Source organism: Opisthocomus hoazin, chromosome 1 (assembly GCF_030867145.1).
Source record: "Opisthocomus hoazin isolate bOpiHoa1 chromosome 1, bOpiHoa1.hap1, whole genome shotgun sequence".
NCBI lineage: Eukaryota > Metazoa > Chordata > Aves > Opisthocomiformes > Opisthocomidae > Opisthocomus > Opisthocomus hoazin.
This window is the reverse complement of record NC_134414.1, coordinates 75,707,959-75,729,848: the sequence shown is the minus strand read 5'-3', so window position 1 is coordinate 75,729,848 and position 21,890 is coordinate 75,707,959. Positions and strand designations below refer to the sequence as shown.

Genomic DNA, 21,890 nt, shown 5'->3' with positions numbered 1-21,890 from the left:
ACTGCTGGCTGTGATTAGTAGCTCTGATTTAACTGTGTAAATGTGATGTTGGAGAATAGGCGAGAAGGGCTCCACCCACCGTGCATACCCATGCGAGCACATCTCTGCTGGGAAAGTTTTGATCAGGTTTTTCCTGTTTATGACACCATCGTTAACTGATTGAGAAACCAAACCACTATGTTTTGATTTAGATAGTCCATTGCAATTATGAGTAAGGAGCATCCTAAGTGAGTAAGGAGAACAAGGAGAACCTGTGTAGGCTGAAAAAGGGCTACAATGCAAAGAGGGTGAAAAAAATACATAAGTACATCCGTTTGGGGAGCTTAAAAAGGGAATAAAAAACAAACCAAAACTGGGTCTAAATTTATTGTATAAATGATGTTCTAATAGTTTTTTGAATCTTGTGACGGTAAAAGGCATGTTAGTCAAGAATGATGTTTAAGCTGGTGCACTTGACAGGCTTGCTTCTCCATTTCTACTGTTTTGTCCCCGTAGCCCTTCTCATCGAAATGATTCTTGGCTAGTTTCAGTTCTCCTGGGAACAATTCCTTTTTCTTTTCTTGGAGACCGAAAGATTCAAACATGTTTTTAAAGATAAGACTGACACTGGAGGGAAGTGCTCTGTGCTTGCTGCTTTTGCTTTGTCAGGCCGTACTTAATCAGTAAGAAATGAGAGCTTTACGCACTAATGGCAAAATCTCATGCATTAACTTACAGCAGCATACAAGTTTCTCTTAAACCCTAACTTTGCCGAACTTAAGCCAAAAGTCCTGCAGCTTCTTTTCCCATGGTAGTCATGTATTTGGACATATCCAGCAATGAAATAACTCACAGCTATAATCTGATTCTTTAGAGGAATATGTGGATGGAACATAGCAGATATCTGAATGACAGTGGTCAGCTCCTAGATATTCAAAAGAGGCATTTGTGGAGCATATTCACCTGATCTTTCATAGATACTGCATGGGAGATGACGGCTCTGCTTTAGAAGCGTGGGTTCTTCCAGGCAGCCAGCTGCTCTAGGTCTCTGCTCAGTGCAAACTGGAATACAAAGAGATTAATCCTTTCCAAAATGCCCTGTTTTGCAGAAATGCTTGAATCCATATGTGATTCTGTAATTCATGAGACTTGTGTAATTTAGAAGTATTTCCAAAATATCGGTGACTATCTGCCAAGCATGAAACAATGGATAATGTTGCTTTGTGAACAACAGCAGTTATTCATCTTATTTTTGTCATATTTTACAAATATGTTTTTCAGTTACTGCTTTAAACCTTAGCAATGCATAGAGATTAAACCTGCAAAGTAACTGTCTGATTCAAGGTCCTAAAACTCTTTCATGCTCACTTGTAACTATACACGATGCCACAGATTGTTGCGTGCTTGTTCTGGTCAATGTAGCATGTATTGTCGCATATCATAGACATAATTGTATTGTCAAATGCTTAGTGATAGATGATTTAGTTTAGATAACCTCTTTCGTTATGGGAAATAACACATACGTGGGGGTAGAAGAGTAATAAAATGTAAATAATTAGGTCACTGTAGATGTACTTTTTACCTAACAGCTGTATTAGTGAATTTATTTGTATTTTGTTGTGTAACTCACTAAGCTACATTCCTTTAAAAAGCTGCTAAAACTGATTTTGCTAATTTTTTTTCATAGCAATGGAAAACAAAATTTCACAATTCAAAAGTGGACCTTGAATGTACTTGAAAGAAATAAAAGCAGCTGCTTCAACAAAAATCATTTAACTACAGAAGTTAAAAATACTGGAACTGGTCATTCACTGAAATGCAGTGATTTGTCTGTCAATGAAAATGACAGCATATCATGGTACAAGGTAATCACTGAAACTGTCACTCAAATTGTTGAGTATAGAAACAAAAGATCTGATTGCAGGAATAATTAATTATATATTTTTAGAAGCATCTACAAAACTTGTAAAGCTTTAATTTCTCAGGTTATAAATGAAAATATCTTTCAACAGATATACAAAAGAAAGTTTTTCTCTGCTCTCAGTTTTGTTAGAAAAATGTACCTGTAATCAGAAATTATTAATATACCATTGATGGATAGGGCCATAGGTGGATATGTTTTCCTCAGGAAAGGACCATAACCTACACTGACCTCTCATGGCTAAGCTAAGTATACTGGTATTTCAATGCCTAATACTGTGTGAGACAGATGAAGGAGCCATCCTTGCGCCTAAATATCCTTTGGCGCTTGATTGGGTGAAAATTTTCAAAGCCTTCCTATCACACCCTAAGCTGAGATAGATAAAAGAGGGATGGGTCACACAAGCCTTTTGTATAAGATCCTGGTAGTAAGTATATGCATCCAGAAAATGTCCATTCCCTGGACAATTTCCAGCAGTGATCATTTCCCTTCTTGATCTAAGGTAATTCAGACCAGAACCAAATATTGCTGCATTTTCTCAGGACATTTCATAGCGTGTGCTATGAATTAAAAAAAAAATAAATCACAAACCAGAGTTTGTTTTGGGGAACTGGGAGGGTAAACAAATAGGAGTTCAACTCTTGTCACCCTCTGAGATTCGCACCTGCCCTATTATTGAGGCATTTTGCTTTAACCTGAAAGCTCCTCATACGTCTAGACAACTTTTGGTCACAAGCAGATGACACCTACAGACCCAAGCCATTATTCTGAAAAAAAATAGATGGGTGCATTTAAATTCCCGATACAATATTTTTATACTCAGACACTTACCTGGAATTGCAGTGCTCTCAACTTCTAGTGGGTTAAACGTTCAAATGTTGCATTTAAGTGACCATGACTGAAAATTGGGCACCCACCTCTTTTGGGTCAGATAAGTGTCATTGAGATAGTGAAAGAGTGACGCTGACACTTCGTGTCAAAAATAATTTTTAATTTCTTTAAGGTTTTGAATGTGTGTTTGCTACAGAGTAGTATTTTCTGTCTTTATTGATGCAGGACTGTAAGAACTATGAAAATGAAACAGAGCGGGAGCTGGATTTTAAAACCTTAACAGTAGAGCACTCTGGGATATATACCTGTAAAATTCTAATCAGTCATGAAGGAAAGATATACCACAGCACAAATACAATTAAACTGGTAGTAGAAGAAGGTAAGAAAGCTTGCTGAAAATTTGAAGCGTGCTTTTTTGTTCTCCTTACTATGGAGATTTTTAATTACAGCTCTCATTTGATAAACATATACAAGGGTGATCAAATCATAGAATCACAGAATGGTTTGGGTTGGAAGGGACCTTTAAAGGTCATCTAGTCTAACCGCCCCGCAATGAGCAGGGACATCTACCACTAGACCAGGTTGCTCAGAGTCCCGTCCAACTTGACCTTGAATGTTTCCAGTAATCTGAACTATTTTGCAATAATTTCAAAACTAAAAATCAGCAGAAAAAGTTTATATGACATATGGTCAATTTTGGAAAATTTATTTAGTATGTTTTGCCTGCAGTTTTATTTTTTTCAAAATCAGCTGCTGTAAGTCATACAAACTTACTAAGAGTTTTGGGGAAGAGCCTTGTAAATTTGTGTTGTAAATTGTGCAGTGTACATGTACGCATGTGAAAATAATTCAACAATATACTGTGTTTTAAAATATTCAGTAATACCAGAGTCCAGATATTGTTATTTGAATTAAATGGAATCTATGTGATTAATTTTAGAAATAAAATAAATGTGTGATTTTTACTGTGGTAGAATGTAAATAATCTATTATTTCAATAGCAGCACTTCTTTGTATTTTAGATGCACCAGAGGCTGTAACTTTGGAGATAGTTGGACGTGATGAAGAAATTGAAACAGAAATAGGTATCAAATTAGTACAAGAATGTTTGTGGTAGCTACTGTATATGTATGCTTTTGTTCTTATTTCTTTGTGGTTGATGGTCTGGTTAAGTGTAATCAAACTTAAGAATTGTCTGTGCACCCATCTTCACATCTGGTTATGATCTGCCTAGGATATTCCATGATTGATATACAAGTACATTAAATGTACCCTTTTACAGAGGTAGAAGCTGAGGTTGCTGCTAAGGCCAGCAAGAGAAAGTGGTGGTGATGATAAACCAGCTCTCCATGGGTTTCTTTTGTAGATAGCAAGCCCCACAGAGTGATGTGTGAAAGACGTCCAGTTTGTTCAGTGAAGAGCAATAATGAGTAATTCCCTTAATACCTGATGCAGTTGAGGATGTTTTTCTGCAGGGAAATGAGAAGTGTGAGGGCTGAGAGTCCTGGCAATGTGAGCGCGTGGATCTGTCACTGCTGCAAAGATCTGGTTATATTGATTGTCAAAAGCCAAACCCTTGACTGTGCTCCTAGCTGGGAGTAGGTTAGACAGTGCAGTCTGCAGGCTTCATGCAGTGTTGGACAGGAGTGAGGATTTTGTGACTGAGGCTGTAATTAATTTTAAAAATCAGAAATTTACCTGTCTTTCCTTTCCTGCACCTGAGGGCTCCTCCCATCTGCTTACCTAATCCTTCCTTTCTAAGTCTGAAAACTCATATTTACCTCCTCTGTTGCTCATATGTCTATCTCATTTGCACAGCCAGGACCTAAGATGCTCGTTTTCCTTCCTTCCTACAAATACCAGTTGGTAGGTCCTTTTTGCAATGGCAGTACCCCAATCCTATGATGCCTCATGTCTCCCCACCTCCCAGTACACCTTTCCTGCACAATTCCTCCCCTTTACTGTGCTTGTCCCAACCCTTAGAAGGTAGCAGGGTTCAGCATTAAATGATTACGAATCATCTGTCTTCCATCTCTTATCTGCCTTGATAAGATGATTTGATAAGGCCATTGCACTACCTGGTGAGCGATGAGACAGATGGCATGGTGGAGAGAGAATTTTGGATGGCATTTCAAACCTGTCATTGCTTAGATGGTGTTCTGTAATATTTCCCCCAAAATACCTATTGTATGGAGTGAAAAGGCTAGAGCTGCAAAGGTAGATGATACTAGAACTTTAGGTCTATGTTTTAATCCGTGCAACTGTGATTTGGATTTCTAAGGTCCGAATTGAAGATGGGCAGATTTTCAACTGGATCTTGCTTAAAAGATTTTTAAGCAGTTCCACTGGAAGAAGCTGCTCTGATAAATCTTGAGAAGGCAGCTTCTAATGTGTGCCCTTAGAGAATTCCTGGGCAGGCCTTGCTTACTGGAAAGCATTTGTGTGTGATGGTCTGAACAAGAACTAACATGTGGCTTTTGTGGCTTAATAAAGGGCCTTCTGGGTGTGTTCCCTGGAAACGATGCTGGCGTAGCCCAGAAAGGGTGTTGTAAAGTTGCAGCTAACCTCAGGTCGAGCTTCCCATGACAGTGTTTAAAATAAAATGCTTTGCAAATCATCAAATCTCACACTTCAGAGCTGCAGCCTTCTGCCTTTATTTTCCAAAGAGTACAGTTGTCTTTTTGCTTCTCCTTTTTCTTGTAATTAATCAGACTCTAAGGGGTGGCTCCTGTTAATTCCAGTTAGTGCTCTGCGATGGTGCGAAGTAGCTGACTGGCCAAGTGACTTATTCACACATTCAGGATTATTCTGATTGCCAGGCGTGGAGCTGGGATGAGAATTTCTTCTGTGAGACTTCAGCAGGGGCTCAAGCAGGTTTTGTTTTTCCTATGAGTAATAGTATATACTTCAGCTATGATATGCAATTGGTTGTAATTCCACTTACCAGTTGCGTACTTTTACCTGGCCCTGGGGAACAGGTGATAGGTTGTCCTCTCTGTTCTCTGGCTGCAGCACACAGTTCCATTCATAGAATCATACATCACCTCGAGTTGGAAGGGATCCGTAAGAATCGTTGAATCCAACTCCCTTTAGTTCTCTAAAGCCTGAAACGTTCTGGCTTGTTTAAACTCTTCTGGCTGTGCCAGAGTTCATCTGAGAGAAAGCAGTGGATGACTGTCACTCTGCAACAGGGTGCAGGAGAGCCCTGTGCATGGCTGCTGAAGCCACCACCAGTGCAGGTGGAACATGTATGAAATGTTGTGCAGGGGCTACAAAGTCCAGAAAGGAGCACAGCTCATGGGATACCTTTGCCTGGGAAGCTGACGTTTTACTGTACTGTGAACGTGAACGCTACTTCTGACTAGATCTTCTGTTATGCTTTGTTTAGGTAAAGAAGAGATACTCAATTGCACAGGTTTCTTGGGTTATTATACGCAAGAAGATGCCAGCCTCTACTGGTTAATTAATCAAAAGTTTCCAGAAAAATGCTCAGGTATCCCCGAGAATGAACATTCAATATGTGAAGAAGAGTTCAAAAAATTACAGTAGGTTTCCTGAAAATACTGCACTTTTGTTTGCATGTGATAATGTCCTGCACTTTGTGGACTGCAAATACAGTAAAATGTCTGAGGTTCTTCTAGAACTCTTTTTACTCAAAATCTGCCTCCCAGCTGGTTGTAGGTTTCTGTACCGGTAGTGTTGCTAACACCGTTCCTTGTTGCAGGTTGGGAAACAAGATCTATGTCACAAGGCTGCTACAGATTAAAAAAGTAACAGATGAGGACATGCGTCATAATTTCACCTGCATGTTGCAAACTAATGAAAGAACACAAATAAAAATAGTGAAACTGAAGAAAGGTACAGTATAATCTGTGAATCATACTCCTCATACATAGTTGTTAATCGTGCCAGCCTTCTCAATCCTGAGGGCAGGGTACTGATTTCAGAACATCTGTCCAGATATGTCTGTGTGCTGATGAAGGCCCTGGTCCATCTAGCATTGGACCTAACAACCCCCCTGGGCGATTCCTCCTGCTCTGAGACAGGGCGGCAGGGGTTGCTGCTATGTCTGCTGGAGCAGCTGTGTGAGGGCTTCGTAGTTCAACTGCTGCTGCAGTGGACACAGCTGGGGAGGCTGAGCTATGCTCCGGCTGACAGATCCCTGCACGGGACTTTGTTAGATCCCATGACAGAGCATTCCCTGTGCTCTCCTGCTCATCAGGTTGGTGGGATCACAGGAGTTAACTACCCAAAGCTTGGTGCAGCCCAGAATCTGCGGTTTGGATCACTTTGTTTATTAAGCAACTCTTTCTAAAATTAAAATCTGAGGTTTTGGTTGGGTTTTTTTTTGTTTTATTTTCCTGGGAAGATCAATCTTTTATACTCCTGATAATTCCTGAAACGTTCTTGTCGACGGTTTCTCTCTTGTCAGGGACTCTATCCTTCTAGCTATGAAAAGCTGGCCTCTACTGTGCACTAATACTTCATATTTATAGTCCAGACAGCCTGGAGATCAGTGGCAAATGGGCATTCCCTTCTTGTTTTCGATTTCTCTCAGACTTTTCCAAGCTTTACTGGGAGGAAATATGTGAAAATAGACTAGTCAAAAGATGAGGTATATAATAAAGCAAACGGAAAACAGATTACAATGAACATGACTTGACAGTGACTTCATAAAGACTTCAGAAAGATTTAAGGGTTAAAAAAATCTGTATTTGGAACTAAAAAGGCAAAGATAACATAATAATAATAAAAAAAAGCCTGAGAGAGACAAACGACAGAAGAAAAAAAAAGGATCGTGGTCAAAGAGATTGAAGGGGACATTAAGGACTGTTGTGGATGGACTGAGAGGGGTGAAAGGTAGAGAATAACAAAAAAAGATAAAGAACTGGAAGAAAACTTATCCTAAAAGCAGGTGACCACCAGTTTGGGATTCTGTGCCTCTATGAGGATCTATAGTATCAATCTTGATCCTGCCTACAATTCATTTATGTGTGTGGAGGGTGTGTGAATGCATGCAAGATTGTTTCTCCAGTTTTTAGAGTAATCCATGTTCTGTAGTTCTTCTCCATCTCAGGACAAATGGTATGCATATGTGCTTGAAGCATTAGCAAGAAAGGATTAACATCAACGTTGTGATTTTTGGGCGTGATTTTAAGATGCCATGAGTATTGAATACAGTAATCTTGTCATATAATACTCCCTGTTAAGGCTATAATTTCCTGGGTTTCTGTTTTACAGGGAACACTCGAGATCTTCCTGTGCACGTATTTACAACTGGAATGGTCCTTGCTGTACTATTTCCATGTGTTGCTATAGCTGTGGTGTTTGTCTGTGTGATGTTTAGAGTCGACTTAGTTCTATTTTACAGGAACATATGCAGAAGAGATGACACTGCTGAAGGTATGACTTAGCTAATGCTGACACTGAAATAAGTGTATCAATTAAAAAATAGCTTCTAGTAGGTTCTATAAAACAACGATCTTTGAGGAAGAGACAAAATAAATCCAGGAGTTTTGTGAGTAGAAACAGCAAAGAATATGTAAAAAATAACTTGATGGTCAGGTGCTAAAGTGAGTTTCTTATACACCTGGGGCAATAAAAGCTGATAAACACAGTGAAGAAACTGCCTCTGGAGCAGGTAGTGGAAGGGACATAGTTAGATGCTGTTCCAGTGCACTCTGTTCTGCCGTGAACTTTTCCCTTTGAGGGTGACGGAGCACTGGAACAGGCTGCCCAGGGAGGTTGTGGAGTCTCCTTCTCTGGAGATATTCAAGACCCGCCTGGACAAGGTCCTGTGCAGCCTGCTGTAGGTGACCCTGCTTCAGCAGGAGGGTTGGACTAGATGACCCACAGAGGTCCCTTCCAACCCCTACCATTCTGTGATTCTGTGACCTTCATCACAAAAGTTGGAGAATTGTTGGCGAAGGTGGAGAAGTTTACAAGTATCTCTCTGTAAAGAGGATGAGCACTCTGGAGTTGTCAGTCAGGCAGATTGACAGAAGTTTGTTGTCACCTCGCTGATGCCCTTCTGCTTGAGGTTAAAATGCCTCCTTGACTGTAGAGGCCATTGCAGTGCTTATAGTTTTGTCACTAAAAAGCGCGTAAGGAGAGCACTTTACCAGTATCTTACTAGGCAGTATTGCTGTGACCTCAACTGAAGGACTGAGCCTGACAGTTACCCAATTCTAAGTATTTTCACTTTGTGACTGTGTTTCTGAAATTTGTGGTAAAAAAACCATTCCTGTGTATATGTCCCTGATTTTCTTAGTGCTCCTTAGTCTCTAAAACAGCTAAAATATAGTTTGCATAAACTGCAGTGGTTGGAGATTTCACAATAATGGGTGGATGTTGTTTATGCCTGCCAGTGTTATATATCTATCTGGTGGTGTTAGCTATCACTGCATACACTGGCTTACAGGGAGGATCTCCGAGAACCTGGACTTGGCCACCCTGGAGGTACTGATTATCTGATACTGGACAATGGATTTCCTACACCTAGAGCTCTTGCATGTGTAGGGTTTCATGGGCTTTAGTTTGTGCTCTCTCTCTTAGGAACTACATGTAGTAAATTATCCGGAAAGGGAAGCAAAGAAGTACGGTTTAAGATGCAAAGTTATGTGCGCCACTGTATCAATCCAGGTAGTTGTTCTGTGGCAAGGTTCAATTAGGTATCGCTCAGTGTGGTAGACCTGGCCTCTGAATTGGTCTTACTTGGATTTTGTGTTTGTAAATTACTGCCCAAAACATGACCAGACATGGTGTACTCTTGTAATTAAAGTAATAAAGTGGTTTGTTCTGTTTTGCCTGTACCCATTCTACAAAACTACTTGATAGTATTAGACAAAGAGTAAAATAAATGTGAAAATCTGCAATATCACTTAAATGGCATTCTTATCAGGTTACAGACACATTTTTTGCTCACTAGTCTTTAATCAGTCCCTCTATTTTCCTGATCATCACAGATATGACATGAACTGGTTAAATTAATCCGATTTAAAACAAAACAAAACAAGAGACCTTAACGTAGAAAGGATATGTTATTTTTAAAGAGCTGCCAAATGCAACCAATAAAAATAATTTGTACCAAATTTAAATTGATTCAGTATTTTTTAATTTTGTTTGAAGACTGTTTGGAGTATCAAAGGAAAGAGCAGGAGTTTTTAGAAGCTTTGCTACTGAGACAATAATTTTGGAAACGAGAATGATGGATCAGATATTGTATTTCTAATGGTTGTCAACAAGACAAAAATTGGTGATTTCTTTCCAGATGGAAAAGAATATGATGCTTTTGTGTCTTACCTGAAAGACTGCGTTTCTCCTAGTGAAGAAGAGAGAGAATTTGCTTTGAAGGTATTACCCATGATACTAGAAGAAAAGTTTGGGTACAAGTTATGTATATTTGAGAGGGATGTATCCCCTGGAGGAGGTAAGTGTATTGAATATTCTTACCATTAAGGAGGCACATCATTTTCAGACAAGAGTAAAAATCTGTAATTAGAAGGAATTCTGTCAAATGTGTTGCACATTGAAATGCTATGGTTTTTATTTAATCTAGACTATGTGCATGCAAAGTTTGCATGCACACATTTTGCATATTTTATGGATATATTTGTGAATTCATGTACACCTACACACACACACATATCTTTAATTACACAGAACCAAGATGAACAGATGAAAAAGCTAGCATGGAGAGAGTTAAGGTGAGAACACAGATGATGTCAGATGTTTCACAGTAATAGTGCTCTTGCTCTGCTTTGGCTGAGGGGAGATACCTGTGAATGAACTCACATTTACTGCACAGAGCAGGTGGTGTCTCTGGTACTAGTTATACTCTGGTAACTTGTATGTTTGCTGCATCTTCATTGTGGTGGTTGACACCATTTTGTGAATGTATTGGGTGCCATAACAAAACAGAAATGAGAACATAGAATTTTGTTTCTTTAAATGGCCTATGGATAGATGGCCATTTGCAGATGCTTGGAAAAAAGATGCTGGAGGATTCCGTTTAGTCCAAAGATCTAGCTGAGGAATAGGATTTTGTTGTTAAAACCACAGAACAATAAAGTCAGTCATGCTCCTTCACAAGGCAGGGTCTTCTCTCCTTGTATCCATTCCTGACACATTTTTCTAACCTGAGAGGTGCCACAACTTTCCCAGTCTATTTTTTCCCAGTTATTATCTCTCCTTAAGTATTAAAAAGAGACTTTCCAAGGTGTTCAGTCTGATATTTTCAGTAGTTTTAACTTATTGCCTTCCAATAGTTTTAGCTTATTTCCTTTACTCTGGTCTAATCCATTGTGAATATGGAAAACAGAGTATTTCCCTCTATTTACAAGAGCCTTTGAGTGTGTTGTAATACCCTTGCGAGCCTCCTCTCAGTTTTCTCTTCTTTAAGTTACTCCTGCAGTTTGCTTTGCCTTTCCCTACAAGGCATAGACTAGAATAGACTAGAATAGACTCTTTCAGTTGAAAGAGACCTACAACAATCCTCCAGTCCAACTGCCTGACCAATTCAGGGCTGACCAAAAGCTAAAGCATGTTGTTAAGGGCATTGTCCAAATGCCTCTTAACCACTGACGGGCTTGGGGCATTGACCACCTCTCTAGGAAGCCTGGTTCAGGGTTTGACCACCCTCTCAGTAAAGAAATGCTTCCGAATGTCCAGGCTAAACCTGCCCTGGCACAGCTTCAAACCATTCCTATGTGTCCTATCACTGGATACCAGGAAGAAAAGCTCAGCACCTCGCACTCCATGCCCCCTCCTCAGGCAGCCGTAGAGAGCGATGAGGTTGTCCCTCATGCTCCTTCTCTCCAAACTGGACAAGCCAGGAGTCCTCAGCTGCTCCTCACAGGCCGTGCCTTCCAGCCCTTTCACCACCTTGGTTGCCCTGTGCTGGACACATTCAAGGACCTTCACATCCTTCTTAAATCATGGTGCCCAGACCTGCACACAGTGCTCAAGGTGAGGCCACCTCAGTGCTGAATGCGGGGGGACGGTCGCCTCTCCTGACCGGCCGGTTGTGCTGAGTTTGATGCACCCCAGGGTGCGGTTTGCCCTCGGGGCTGCCGGGGCTTGCTGCTGGCTCCTGTGGAGCCTGCTGTTGACCAGCACCCCAGATCCCTTTCTGCAGGGCTTCTCTCCAGCCACTCCTCTCGAAGTTTGTACCTGTCACTGGCATTACTCCATCCTAGATGCAGAATCCAGCATTTTGACTTCTTAAATTTCATCCTATTAATCATAGCCCAATGTTCCAATCTATCTAGATCCCTCTACGAGGCCTCTTGTCACTCAAGAGAGTCAACAGCATGTTTTCTGTATCTCTGATCTCTGTAGACCTTGTCCCGTGGCGCTGAAGCAAGCACAGGAAGTTGTGCATGAGGCTTCAGTTTGGTGCATGGGAATTTGAAGCGCATCACTGTTCGCTTTCATTCATCGCTTGTCACAACAAAAGCCTTAGATCTAAAATGCAGTTGGAACTCATTCTGTCATCACATGCTAGTCTTCACAGCCTTGGATTATTACCAATAGATTTGGATATTCAGTGACAAAGGAAGGAGTAACCCGAGAGTTAGTGAATATTTAGAGAGAGGTAGCTGTTGGTGACTTTGTGTGGAATCACTCCAGTGGTATCTGTTATGAAAGAACAATGAAGTGTCTGGTTGGAGTTAAAATAAATTTTGCTGTCACCTTCTATCTTTGTGACTACTGACAGACAGCTGTCTGGGGTAGCTGGAGATTGTGTGTAGGTTTTGTCTCCTCCAGAGAACAAGCTTTGGCCATACCCAAGCTTGTTTTCACAGACTCATAATCTGTATAGAATCATAGAATCGTAGGTTGGAAAAGACTTCTAAGATCATCGAGTCCAACTATCCACCCAATACCACCATGCCTACTAAACCATATCCCGAAGTGCCACATCTACATGTTTTTTAAACACCTCCAGGGATGGGGAGTCAACCAGCTCCCTGGGAAGCCTGTTCCAATGTCTGACCACTCTTTCAGTAAAGAAATTTTTCTTAATGTCTAATCTAAACCTCCCCTGACGCAACTTGAGGCCATTGCCTTAATCTCTTTGTATGGACAGGATGTTTACATGCTGTCACTTTATAAGGGGAACATTTTTGGTACATGTGCAATTTTTAAAGCTGATTCAGTGCCTATCCTTTCAATTTAGTTTAATAACATTTATCTTTAATTTGCAGCGGTTGTTGATGATATCCATTCATTCATTGACAAAAGCCGAAGATTAATCATTATACTGAGCCAGAACTACATTTCTGACAATGCCATATATGAACTTGAGAGTGGACTGCATAAAGCCCTTGTTGAAAGGAAAACTAAGATCATATTAATTGAATATATGCCTATAAGTGACTACAGCTTCTTGCCAGAATCACTGTCTCTTTTACCATCAAAGAGGGTTGTGAGGTGGAAAAAGGATAAATCTCTTCCTGTGAATTCCAGATTTTGGAAGAACCTTCGGTACCTGATGCCAGCAAAACCTACCAGGCTAAACACCAAAGGGCACTATAATAATCTGGACCTGGGCCCAGAAGGGTCTCAAACATGGACTGAGGGCTGTAACTTTAATGTAGTCATATAACAGTTCTGGAGACAGAAGATGCTGCAGAAAACTGCGCATTTTGCTAACTAATAGAAAACACAAACTGCACACTTACGTTGGGAAGATAGTGTTCATAAGAGGCCAAGTCCGAGATCTGAGAAGAATGTAGAAATTGTTACAGTGGCTAGGACGGTGTTAACCCCAATGCTAAATGCTATCCCAGAGAGAATTTCCTTGGCAATCTGCACAAGGAGCAGAAATTTCACTCTGCTTAGGACTAACCACATGGCACGAAGCACATTGCAAAACATTTTGATTTCACATTTTCCAGCAATATGTAGAATAATATTAGTCATACTTGCATACTTTTTGAGGCCCCTCAATAAATATTTCAGTATTTGCAAAGTATTATTATTTAGAGGCTCTTGGTTTTGTATTTTGGTATTTCCTAAGGATTCTGCTTGGAAGTACACCCAAACAGCGCCTGCCCTAGAGAGCTTGGCATGCAGGCTTTGGGCAATGTCAAGCAGAAAAATCAAGTGAAAACAGAGAAGAGGGAGGTTAGAAAGAGTATGGCAGATTTGGTCAGGTTAACAGTATTCACTACTGACTTGTACGTGGTCTAGATAAGCCAAGTGGGAGTGGTTTGGAGGAATGGTAAAGACTGTTTCTATCTTTCAGTTTCACTGAGAATACTGTAAATGCTCATTTTGGCAGGAAGGAGAGGGGGATGGAATAGAGATGACAGTATTTTGTTCATGGACACTGATATCTACATTGTACCCTGAGCTGCCTTCAGCTGAGGGATTTAGAGGATTTATGTGAAAATGAGATTTTTGGTATGTACGTATACTCCTGACCCTTCGAAACACTTGTACTTAGTATTATTTTTTAAAACAAACTTAGTAATGCCATTTAAAACCATGGTAATCCTCCCTTATTATTAGCTGCCTGGCAGAAGATATAAATCTGACAAAAGTTCCTGGATAAAATGGAACCATATTTCCTCCTAGTACCAATGGGGAGAAATCAATGGAGAATCATTTTTGAAGATCTTCTGTCAGTTTTCTAGGAGACCATCAAGGCTCATCCCACTCTTACCATTGTCTCGCATTCAACTAATGCTAGTTCTGAGGAGACATCTCTTTGACACTGACACTTAGTTCATGAAGCTGTAGTGGAAGAGCTCCGTCACTTTCTCAGTTCACTTGAGAACACAATTGGAGTGCTGGGTGTCATGGCAATGTCTCAAGAGTCATGAAAATAAAATACCTTGTTGTTTGTCAAATGTCCTGTAATCAAGCATCGTTTCTGATAGATATTCAGGTAAAAGTAAAGGCTAAATGTGGATTTACAAAATGGAGACAACACAGTTGCCAGGTGAACACGCAGATGAAAAGGAAAAATGGAATAAGGCACACATCTGTAGTGTCCTTCAGATCAGCTCCAAGAGGTCCCCTCTTTCTGTCAGCCAACTAAAGAGCTATTGAAATGTGGTACTTAGGAAAAAGCCATGTTCTGGCTTAAGCTTCTGCTGAAGAGGATTTCTGCTCTGTAGATATGTGTGTCTTTACATTTCCATATCTTTCTCAAGGTTCAGTTCTTCTCCACCAGTGTTTCCTGTGATTTATAATCACAGATCAGTTTTAACATTCCCCTGCAGGACTAATGATTGCCCCTGCTTCAGAAATGCCACTGGACGTACAGGGTACATCCATTTCTTGGCCAAACAGCTGACAGAAAAGCTAGTAACTTTCCTGGTACTTCACTGAAGTGTTAAACTTGCTCCTCAGCCACATAGTTTTTCATATGCTGTCATCAATGTAAATTGCTTAACAACATAAATTTTCCAATATGTTGTACTATGCCTGTGAATATGGATAATGCACATGGTTTATTGAAAGCTCTGGACTGAGTCTACCCTCTATGAGATTTAGCTACTATAAATTGAGATTGAATTTGCCATGAATGCCCCCTCACCTCAGCTTGGAGAGATTATATGACTGCATATACCTGCTATATCTCATGAAGCTGTACCCTGAAGATTGTGAGACCATACTGAATTTGACTGCACTGAGGTTTTACAGAAGAACAGAGGACTAACTATATATAAAGAAGGTTGAAAACTAAATGGCATTAACTCAAAAGTTGTTTGAATGCCAAGAAAGCAGACGTTCAGATGTAGGACAATGAACTACTCAATATCTGTAAAAGGGCAAGTATTTTTTGCAGAGAATGGTATCGTGACACAGTCATTTCATCTCTATAGCTGATCCTGACTGCTCGTGCAGTGGTAAAGGGAGACAAGGGAAACAAGGGATATGCATACTCATATTAACACCGGATGTTGTTCTTATTGCTCTTGTATCCTGAATTACTGACTTTAATCAGGGCTTGGAAATGCCTCCATTCTGTTTACCAGTCCCTACAGAAAAGGAGCTGCTAATATGACTTTATAGGCTGGGATGCACGAAGAGGAGTGTGGCCAGCAGGTTGAGGCAGGTTCTCTTCCCCCTCTACTCTGCCCTAGTGAGGCCCCATCTGGAGTCCTGTGTCCAGTTCTGTGCTCTCCAGTTCAGGAAAGATGAGGAACTACAGGAGAGAGTCCAGAGGAGGGCTAGAAAGATGATTAGGGGACTGGAACATCTCTCCCACAAGGAAAGGCTGAGGAAGCTGGGCTTGTTTAGCCTGAAGAAGGGAAGACTGAGGGGACATCATGGAGTCCTGCATGCAGCTCTGGAGCCTTCAGCACCAGAAAGACATGGAGCTGTTGGAGCAGGTCCAGAGGAGGACCACAAAAATGATCAGAAGGCTGGAACACCTCTCCTATGAGGAAAGGCTAAGAGGGTTGGGGCTGTTTAGCCTGGAGGATAGAAGGCTCCAGGGAGACTTTATTGCGGCCTTCCAGTACCTGAAGGGGGCCTACAAGAAAGCCCAAGAGGAACTTTTTACAAGGGCCTGTAGTGATAGGACAAGGGGTAATGCCTTTAAATTGAAAGAGGGTATGTTTAGATCAGATAGAAGGCGGACATCCATTGCTATGTGGGTGGTGAGGCACTGGAATGGGTTGCCCAAAGAAGTTTTGGATGCCCCCTCCATGGAAGTGTCCTTCAAGGCCAGGTTGGATGGGGCTTTGAGCAGCCTGGTCTAGTGGAAGGTGTCCCTGCCCATGGCATGTGGCTTGGAACTAGGTGATCTATAAGGTCCCTTCCAACCCAAAACATTCTGTGATTCTATGATCTTAAAAATGCTCATAAATATCTTAAGGGTGGGTGTCAAGAGGATGGGGCCAGACTCTTTTCAGTGGTGCCCAGCGACAGGACAAGGGGCAACAGACACAAACTGAAACATAGGAAGTTCAAGCTGAACATGAGGAAGAACTTCTTCACTCTGAGGATGACAGAGCACTGGAACAGGTTGCCCAGAGGGGCTATGGAATCTACTTTTCTGGACATATTCAAAACCCTCCTGGAGGAGGTCCTGTGCAGCCTGCTGTAGGTGAACCTGCTTTAGCAGGGGAGTTGGACTAGATGGTCTCCAGTTGGACTAGATGGTCTCCAGAGGTCCCTTCCAACTCCTGCCATTCTGTGATTGTGTGATTCTGTGACTGTAGTTGTGTTGATTTGCCTGATCATGTATATGTCAATTTACAAGTGAAGTCACATGATAGTTGAGTGGAGTTAATGGGTCATTTCAGTGATTTATACTGCATTTTTTGTTCCACTTTTGCACTTAATAAAACTTTATTTCCCCCTCTCCACATCTGTGGCTTCCATTTTTGCAGTTAGACAGCAGTAAGTGTCAAAAATCAATTCGTAAGAAGAAAAAATGCAAGAAAAAGTGTGGTTAGACCTGCTCTCCACAAGCAGTAAATGTCTCATTTGTACTGTAGAACAATTTAAGCATAGCCAAATCAAACAGGTTTTGAGGATGCAGTGGGATCAGTGAGGAGACAGCTGTTGTAAGTCACCAGTCTTGAAGATTCTTGTCTTTCTTGCACGTACTACAACATAGTACTGACTGTGAGAGCATAGTCCATGCTTGCATATTTTTAGCATTCCTGGTTGACCACTTTCTGCCATGCACAATGCAGGCTGGAAGAAAAAGACTATCAAAGTCTACTTGTCTGTTGATATTTTGAACATAAATGTTGGGAAGAATTGGGACTACTGTATATAATCTCAGTACTGTAGTCTAGTACTGTGTAAGGGCCTGGAAATGTAGCAGGTTTGTGAATTAGTTGCCTATGTGCCCTGTCCTGTGTGCCCACCTTCAGTGTCTGCACCAGTTCTGGAGAGGCTCTTTGAGTGAAGGGGTCCCTTCAAATGGACACCATGTCTAGTTCCATATCCACAGTTTCTTCCTGCTGTAAGAACTTCTGCTCCTCTGTTACCATCTGCATTTTTTATAGAGATATGAGGAGAGGTAGAACTCGTGAAACAGGAGTAAATGCCCCACCCTGAGGAGCTGTGTCACTCCGTATCCAAGCTTAAGGACAAATCCTACCTCTTCCACCACTCTCCAGATTGTAAAGAAGGCAGGAGATTTGTACAAGGGCTGGAGGACAGAGGAAACTCTAAGGTTTGCCGGTTGTGTTGCAGAGCAATTGAAGATGTGTACAGAAGCAAGTTGTTGGTAGCGCATTTACCAAACTAGAATTTAAATATAGCTGTTGCAGTCAGTGCAGAAAGCAGAGCTCCAACAGGGGTGAATCTTGGGCACACAACTACTGTGTGTGCAAAGCAAACACACCGTAGGCTGGACATGTCAGACCTAAAGGAAACAGTCAGTTAGTTTGTGTAGGATGGTCAGGATTCTGTGTCACATCTAGGAATCGGTAGATTGGTGCCTCTGGTCACGAAGGGTTATTAAAAAATGGCAAGAAAATACAGATTAGCAGGTATGAAAATAGTCTGGCCTGGAAGATTACTCTAGAACTGTGGTTATCTAGTTATCCTTTTCTATCTCAATTTCTCAGAGCAAATAAAAAAAAAAAAGGCTTTAGAGATGACTATGGTCTGGCTTGCACAGAAGAGGCAACTTGTATATCATTAAATCCTATATATATATTTAATAAAATCTTTGAAATGTTGCCTTTCCTAGTGAGATGCTTGTGATGCAGTTGAAAAGTATTCACTGTTGAAAAAGAAAATGTGATTGCGTTTTTGGGAAATAGTTTTCTGATTAGGTAGCTATAATTAGATAAAACGCCTGAGTGAAACAGTAGTTACCAAGCTTTATGCAATAGCCACAAGTTACGTAAAATACAAAATGGAAAAAAGGCTCCACAAGAATCTATTCCAGTTTTGATCAACTCATGACAACCTTCCTGTGGTTTAGCAATTCAAATTTCCTGCACTTCATTGAAAGCAGCTGCAGATAGACCACAACAGTCTCATTTTTTAGTTTCGCTGTCAGCTAAATATATAAAGAACTCATCACAGGGATTCATCTCTTATATTGCAGTATTTGATCTTCCATCTGGCCTCTACTGGTGAGATACAGTATGTACATCAGCAAGATATACCACAGTCCAGTGTAATGTATTTGTTGCTTATTACCTATCAAATACAAAAATAATAGAGTTCAGTACATTGACAGCTTAAGGTATTTCTGAAAGATAATCAAATTGATTCACAGCTTATTGCTCTAATTCTTTTGACCACTACCATAGTTAAGCCAACTTCAGTCATGTGCTGGAGACCTCAGTTCAATATGTGGTTACAAAACTGTTTACTATGCATTGCAGGAAAATTGTAGCTGTTTGAGGTTTTTTGACTATGGTGAAGGAATGCTGTTCCATAAGAGGCTCCAAAACTATTTGTAATGTTGTACGAATCTAACTTTTTAGAAACAATTGGGCAAATTCAGAAGTGGCTGTGTCTGTGAAGAGCTTTCAATACATACTAGGAATAAGCTAAGTATCCATAGCAAAGAGAACTCTTGAGGGACTTTGTTATGGAGTACATCTGATTTCTGAATTTAGGCATTCAGCTGGAGACTCAAGGCTAAATATTCAGCTCAGCTGTCATAGCAATGTTTCTATCTGTGTATAGTGGCTTAATATGTAGCATATTAAACATATTTATTTATGTAGTACTTAAGGAAGATACTGCCCTTGGGGACTATCAGCAAAAATTCAGCTACAAGGAAGGAACTCATACTTTGGAAGCAGAAACTTGTGAGAACCTCAGGATTGTTCCCAGCTGCCAGCATGGTGAAGGAAAGTCAAACAATACAGGGCAAATACCAATGAAGTGCTGCCAGTGAAGTGAGAGCTTGAGGCCTGCAAGGCAGAGCCACGAGGATGACCAGGAGAATCCCATGAAGGGATCCTGGAAGAGTTTAAATTGTTTAGGCTGGTAAAATGAACAGGGGAAGGAATAGGAGCATTGTCAACAAGTGCATACAGGAAAAGAAAAAGCATTGGAAAGAAGAAGAGCTGTTAAAGCTAAGAAACAGTATTTGCACAAGGACACGTGGCCATGAATAAATTTACAACGGGTATTAAAGCCATTAGAACAGTAAGGTCTCCTATGGGAATAATGGAGAAACTATTCTGACCTACTTTTATGATAGAGCACAGTAAGTTTCTGAAAGAAAACAATGCTCATCCTTTCAGTTTTATGTTTCTTGGTTTGCAGTAAAGCAGGCTAGACTATCGAGTAAGGCAAGAAGGGATTGCCATGGAATTTGAGGTGCTAGACAATTTTTTCTAATTAACTGCCAAAGACTATGAGAGTCAAAAGCCTTTAAAGGCCTGGGTCATGAGTATTTGCTTTGCTCTTTCTCTGTCAGCAAGTGATCTATTCAGTTGTTAGTACATCCAAAGTACTTCTGTGGCACTAGCCTTATTACACCAGATGCACAAGGCAGAATGCACTGTAGTGCAGCAAATTTGTGCTAAATAACACCATCTTCCCTTATTTCACAGAGGAGTAATAAGTGAGTTACCCCACTGCTCCATAAGCCACCCTTGACTGTATGCCATTTCACTGACTGCATAACCTAGCACAAAATGGACAGAGGTTCATGTTTAGATATTGTTCAGACACCTCCTGAAACAGCAGAACCAACACCACTGACTAAGTGTAGAAGATAATCGGAGTGGAAAATTTCTTACCCACTCCGTGTTAACCATAGCAGGGCAGAGGAGGTGATGTGTAAATGTGTCAAGCCAAAATAGTACCAGAATACTGAAGAGACTTGATCCTCCCAGCACTAGAAGAGTACACTACATACACACGGAGATGGTGCATTTCCCCCACTGCTTCTTGGCTGGCAAAATGCTTGAGCAAAAGTGAGATGTACAAGGTAAGATATGGGCCCCTACCTTGACTTTCCACAGGAGTGGGGAGGCACAGTTTCCTGGAGCTGTAGCATAAAACCTGCTAAATGTGTGAGTGGGAGGGTGAGTGAGTGCGGGGGAGGAGAGAGGGGAGAGAGAGAAAGCAGGGAGGGTCTTCTGGAGCCATCCTTTACCCTCTTCTTTATAAATGTGCTCTAGCAGCTAAAGATGAATATGAACCTGGGAAGTGCAGGCATGTGAAGCTGCTTTTTTAGCATTTACATTACTTTTACAAAAGTGGGCGGGGTCAATTGGAGCAGAGGCTCAGCCAAATGTTTGGTACTATTTGACAAGATTTTCACCCAGTGCTGTAACTGGTGTGGCACACCACTCAGTCTTCTGGCAGCATGACTTTCAAAACTGTGTGTGACTGATGCTTCTGTTGTATTTCTAAGATCTGCTCTGACAGTTGGACTGCTGTACTTAATTTTTGGAATGTAATAAACCTATTACTTGGAGAGTACAACAATTAGTACTTAAAATGAACGAAGTATATTTTGTGTCTGTAAGATACGTCTTTGGGAAAGAACCATCTTGTCTTTCCGATAGTCTGAGTACTGGCTTGAAAGCAGCATAAGCTTGACTTGCACTGCGCTGCAGTCCATAATTCCTTCAAGCAAAGAGGAAAGTAAAATGCTTTTTCTTCTAGTCAGAAAGGACACCTTCAAAAAGCTTAACTCTTTATACTGAAATCTACAGAGATACATTGGAGCTTTTTATAACTTATAAACCAAAAATATATTTTGTACTGGGGCAAAATACTGAAAATATTTCAGGAGACAACCACCAAGCTTCATCATCAGTGGGCTCTGTCCTGGAAAGAGCAGAGAGCTAAATACAAGGTGGAAGCTGAGAATACAAACCCTGTATCTCCAAATGCTCAGAGCACAACAGAATCAAGCATTAATACTGGTCCACTGCATAAAGGAATGTGTATGTAAACAGTGGCAACATCGAAATCCCCTGTTATACAGCAAAAAACCTTTTTTTAGCTTCTTCTTGTGGAAATAGAGTAACCAACCCAATCTGCAGTAAAGAGAGTGAACTTCATACAGGAAAAGGAGAGACAAGTCCTACTGTTCTTGAAAGAAGTCTGGTACAAACTGATGGACCTACATATTTACACATCCTCTACTGAAATAGGGAGAACTGGGTCTGAATTGATGACAAGGTGCTCTCAGATGTTTTTATGTAGTTTGAGTCACTGTGCAGCCCATCTTTTACAGGTTTTGTATCCATAG

General features: G+C 40.8%; 1 protein-coding gene across 5 annotated transcripts in view; it reads left to right on the top strand.

Moving 5' to 3' along the window:
- Window positions 1-21,890, top strand: part of LOC104329454 (interleukin-18 receptor 1) — a 52,138-nt gene that overhangs the window by 9,671 nt on the left and 20,577 nt on the right. For 3 of the 5 annotated variants that reach the window (XM_075426376.1, XM_075426385.1, XM_075426366.1), the window contains 7 exons: window positions 1,667-1,844; window positions 2,957-3,110; window positions 3,754-3,816; window positions 6,120-6,276; window positions 6,456-6,589; window positions 7,973-8,134; window positions 10,002-10,160. In XM_075426376.1, coding sequence (XP_075282491.1) covers window positions 1,667-1,844; window positions 2,957-3,110; window positions 3,754-3,816; window positions 6,120-6,276; window positions 6,456-6,589; window positions 7,973-8,134; window positions 10,002-10,160 — 1,007 coding nt within the window. Of the gene's footprint in view, window positions 1-1,666; window positions 1,845-2,956; window positions 3,111-3,753; window positions 3,817-6,119; window positions 6,277-6,455; window positions 6,590-7,972; window positions 8,135-10,001; window positions 10,161-12,939; window positions 14,429-21,890 lie in introns of those variants that run through there. The other 2 variants (XM_009934562.2, XM_075426395.1) reach the window with 2 other exon arrangements.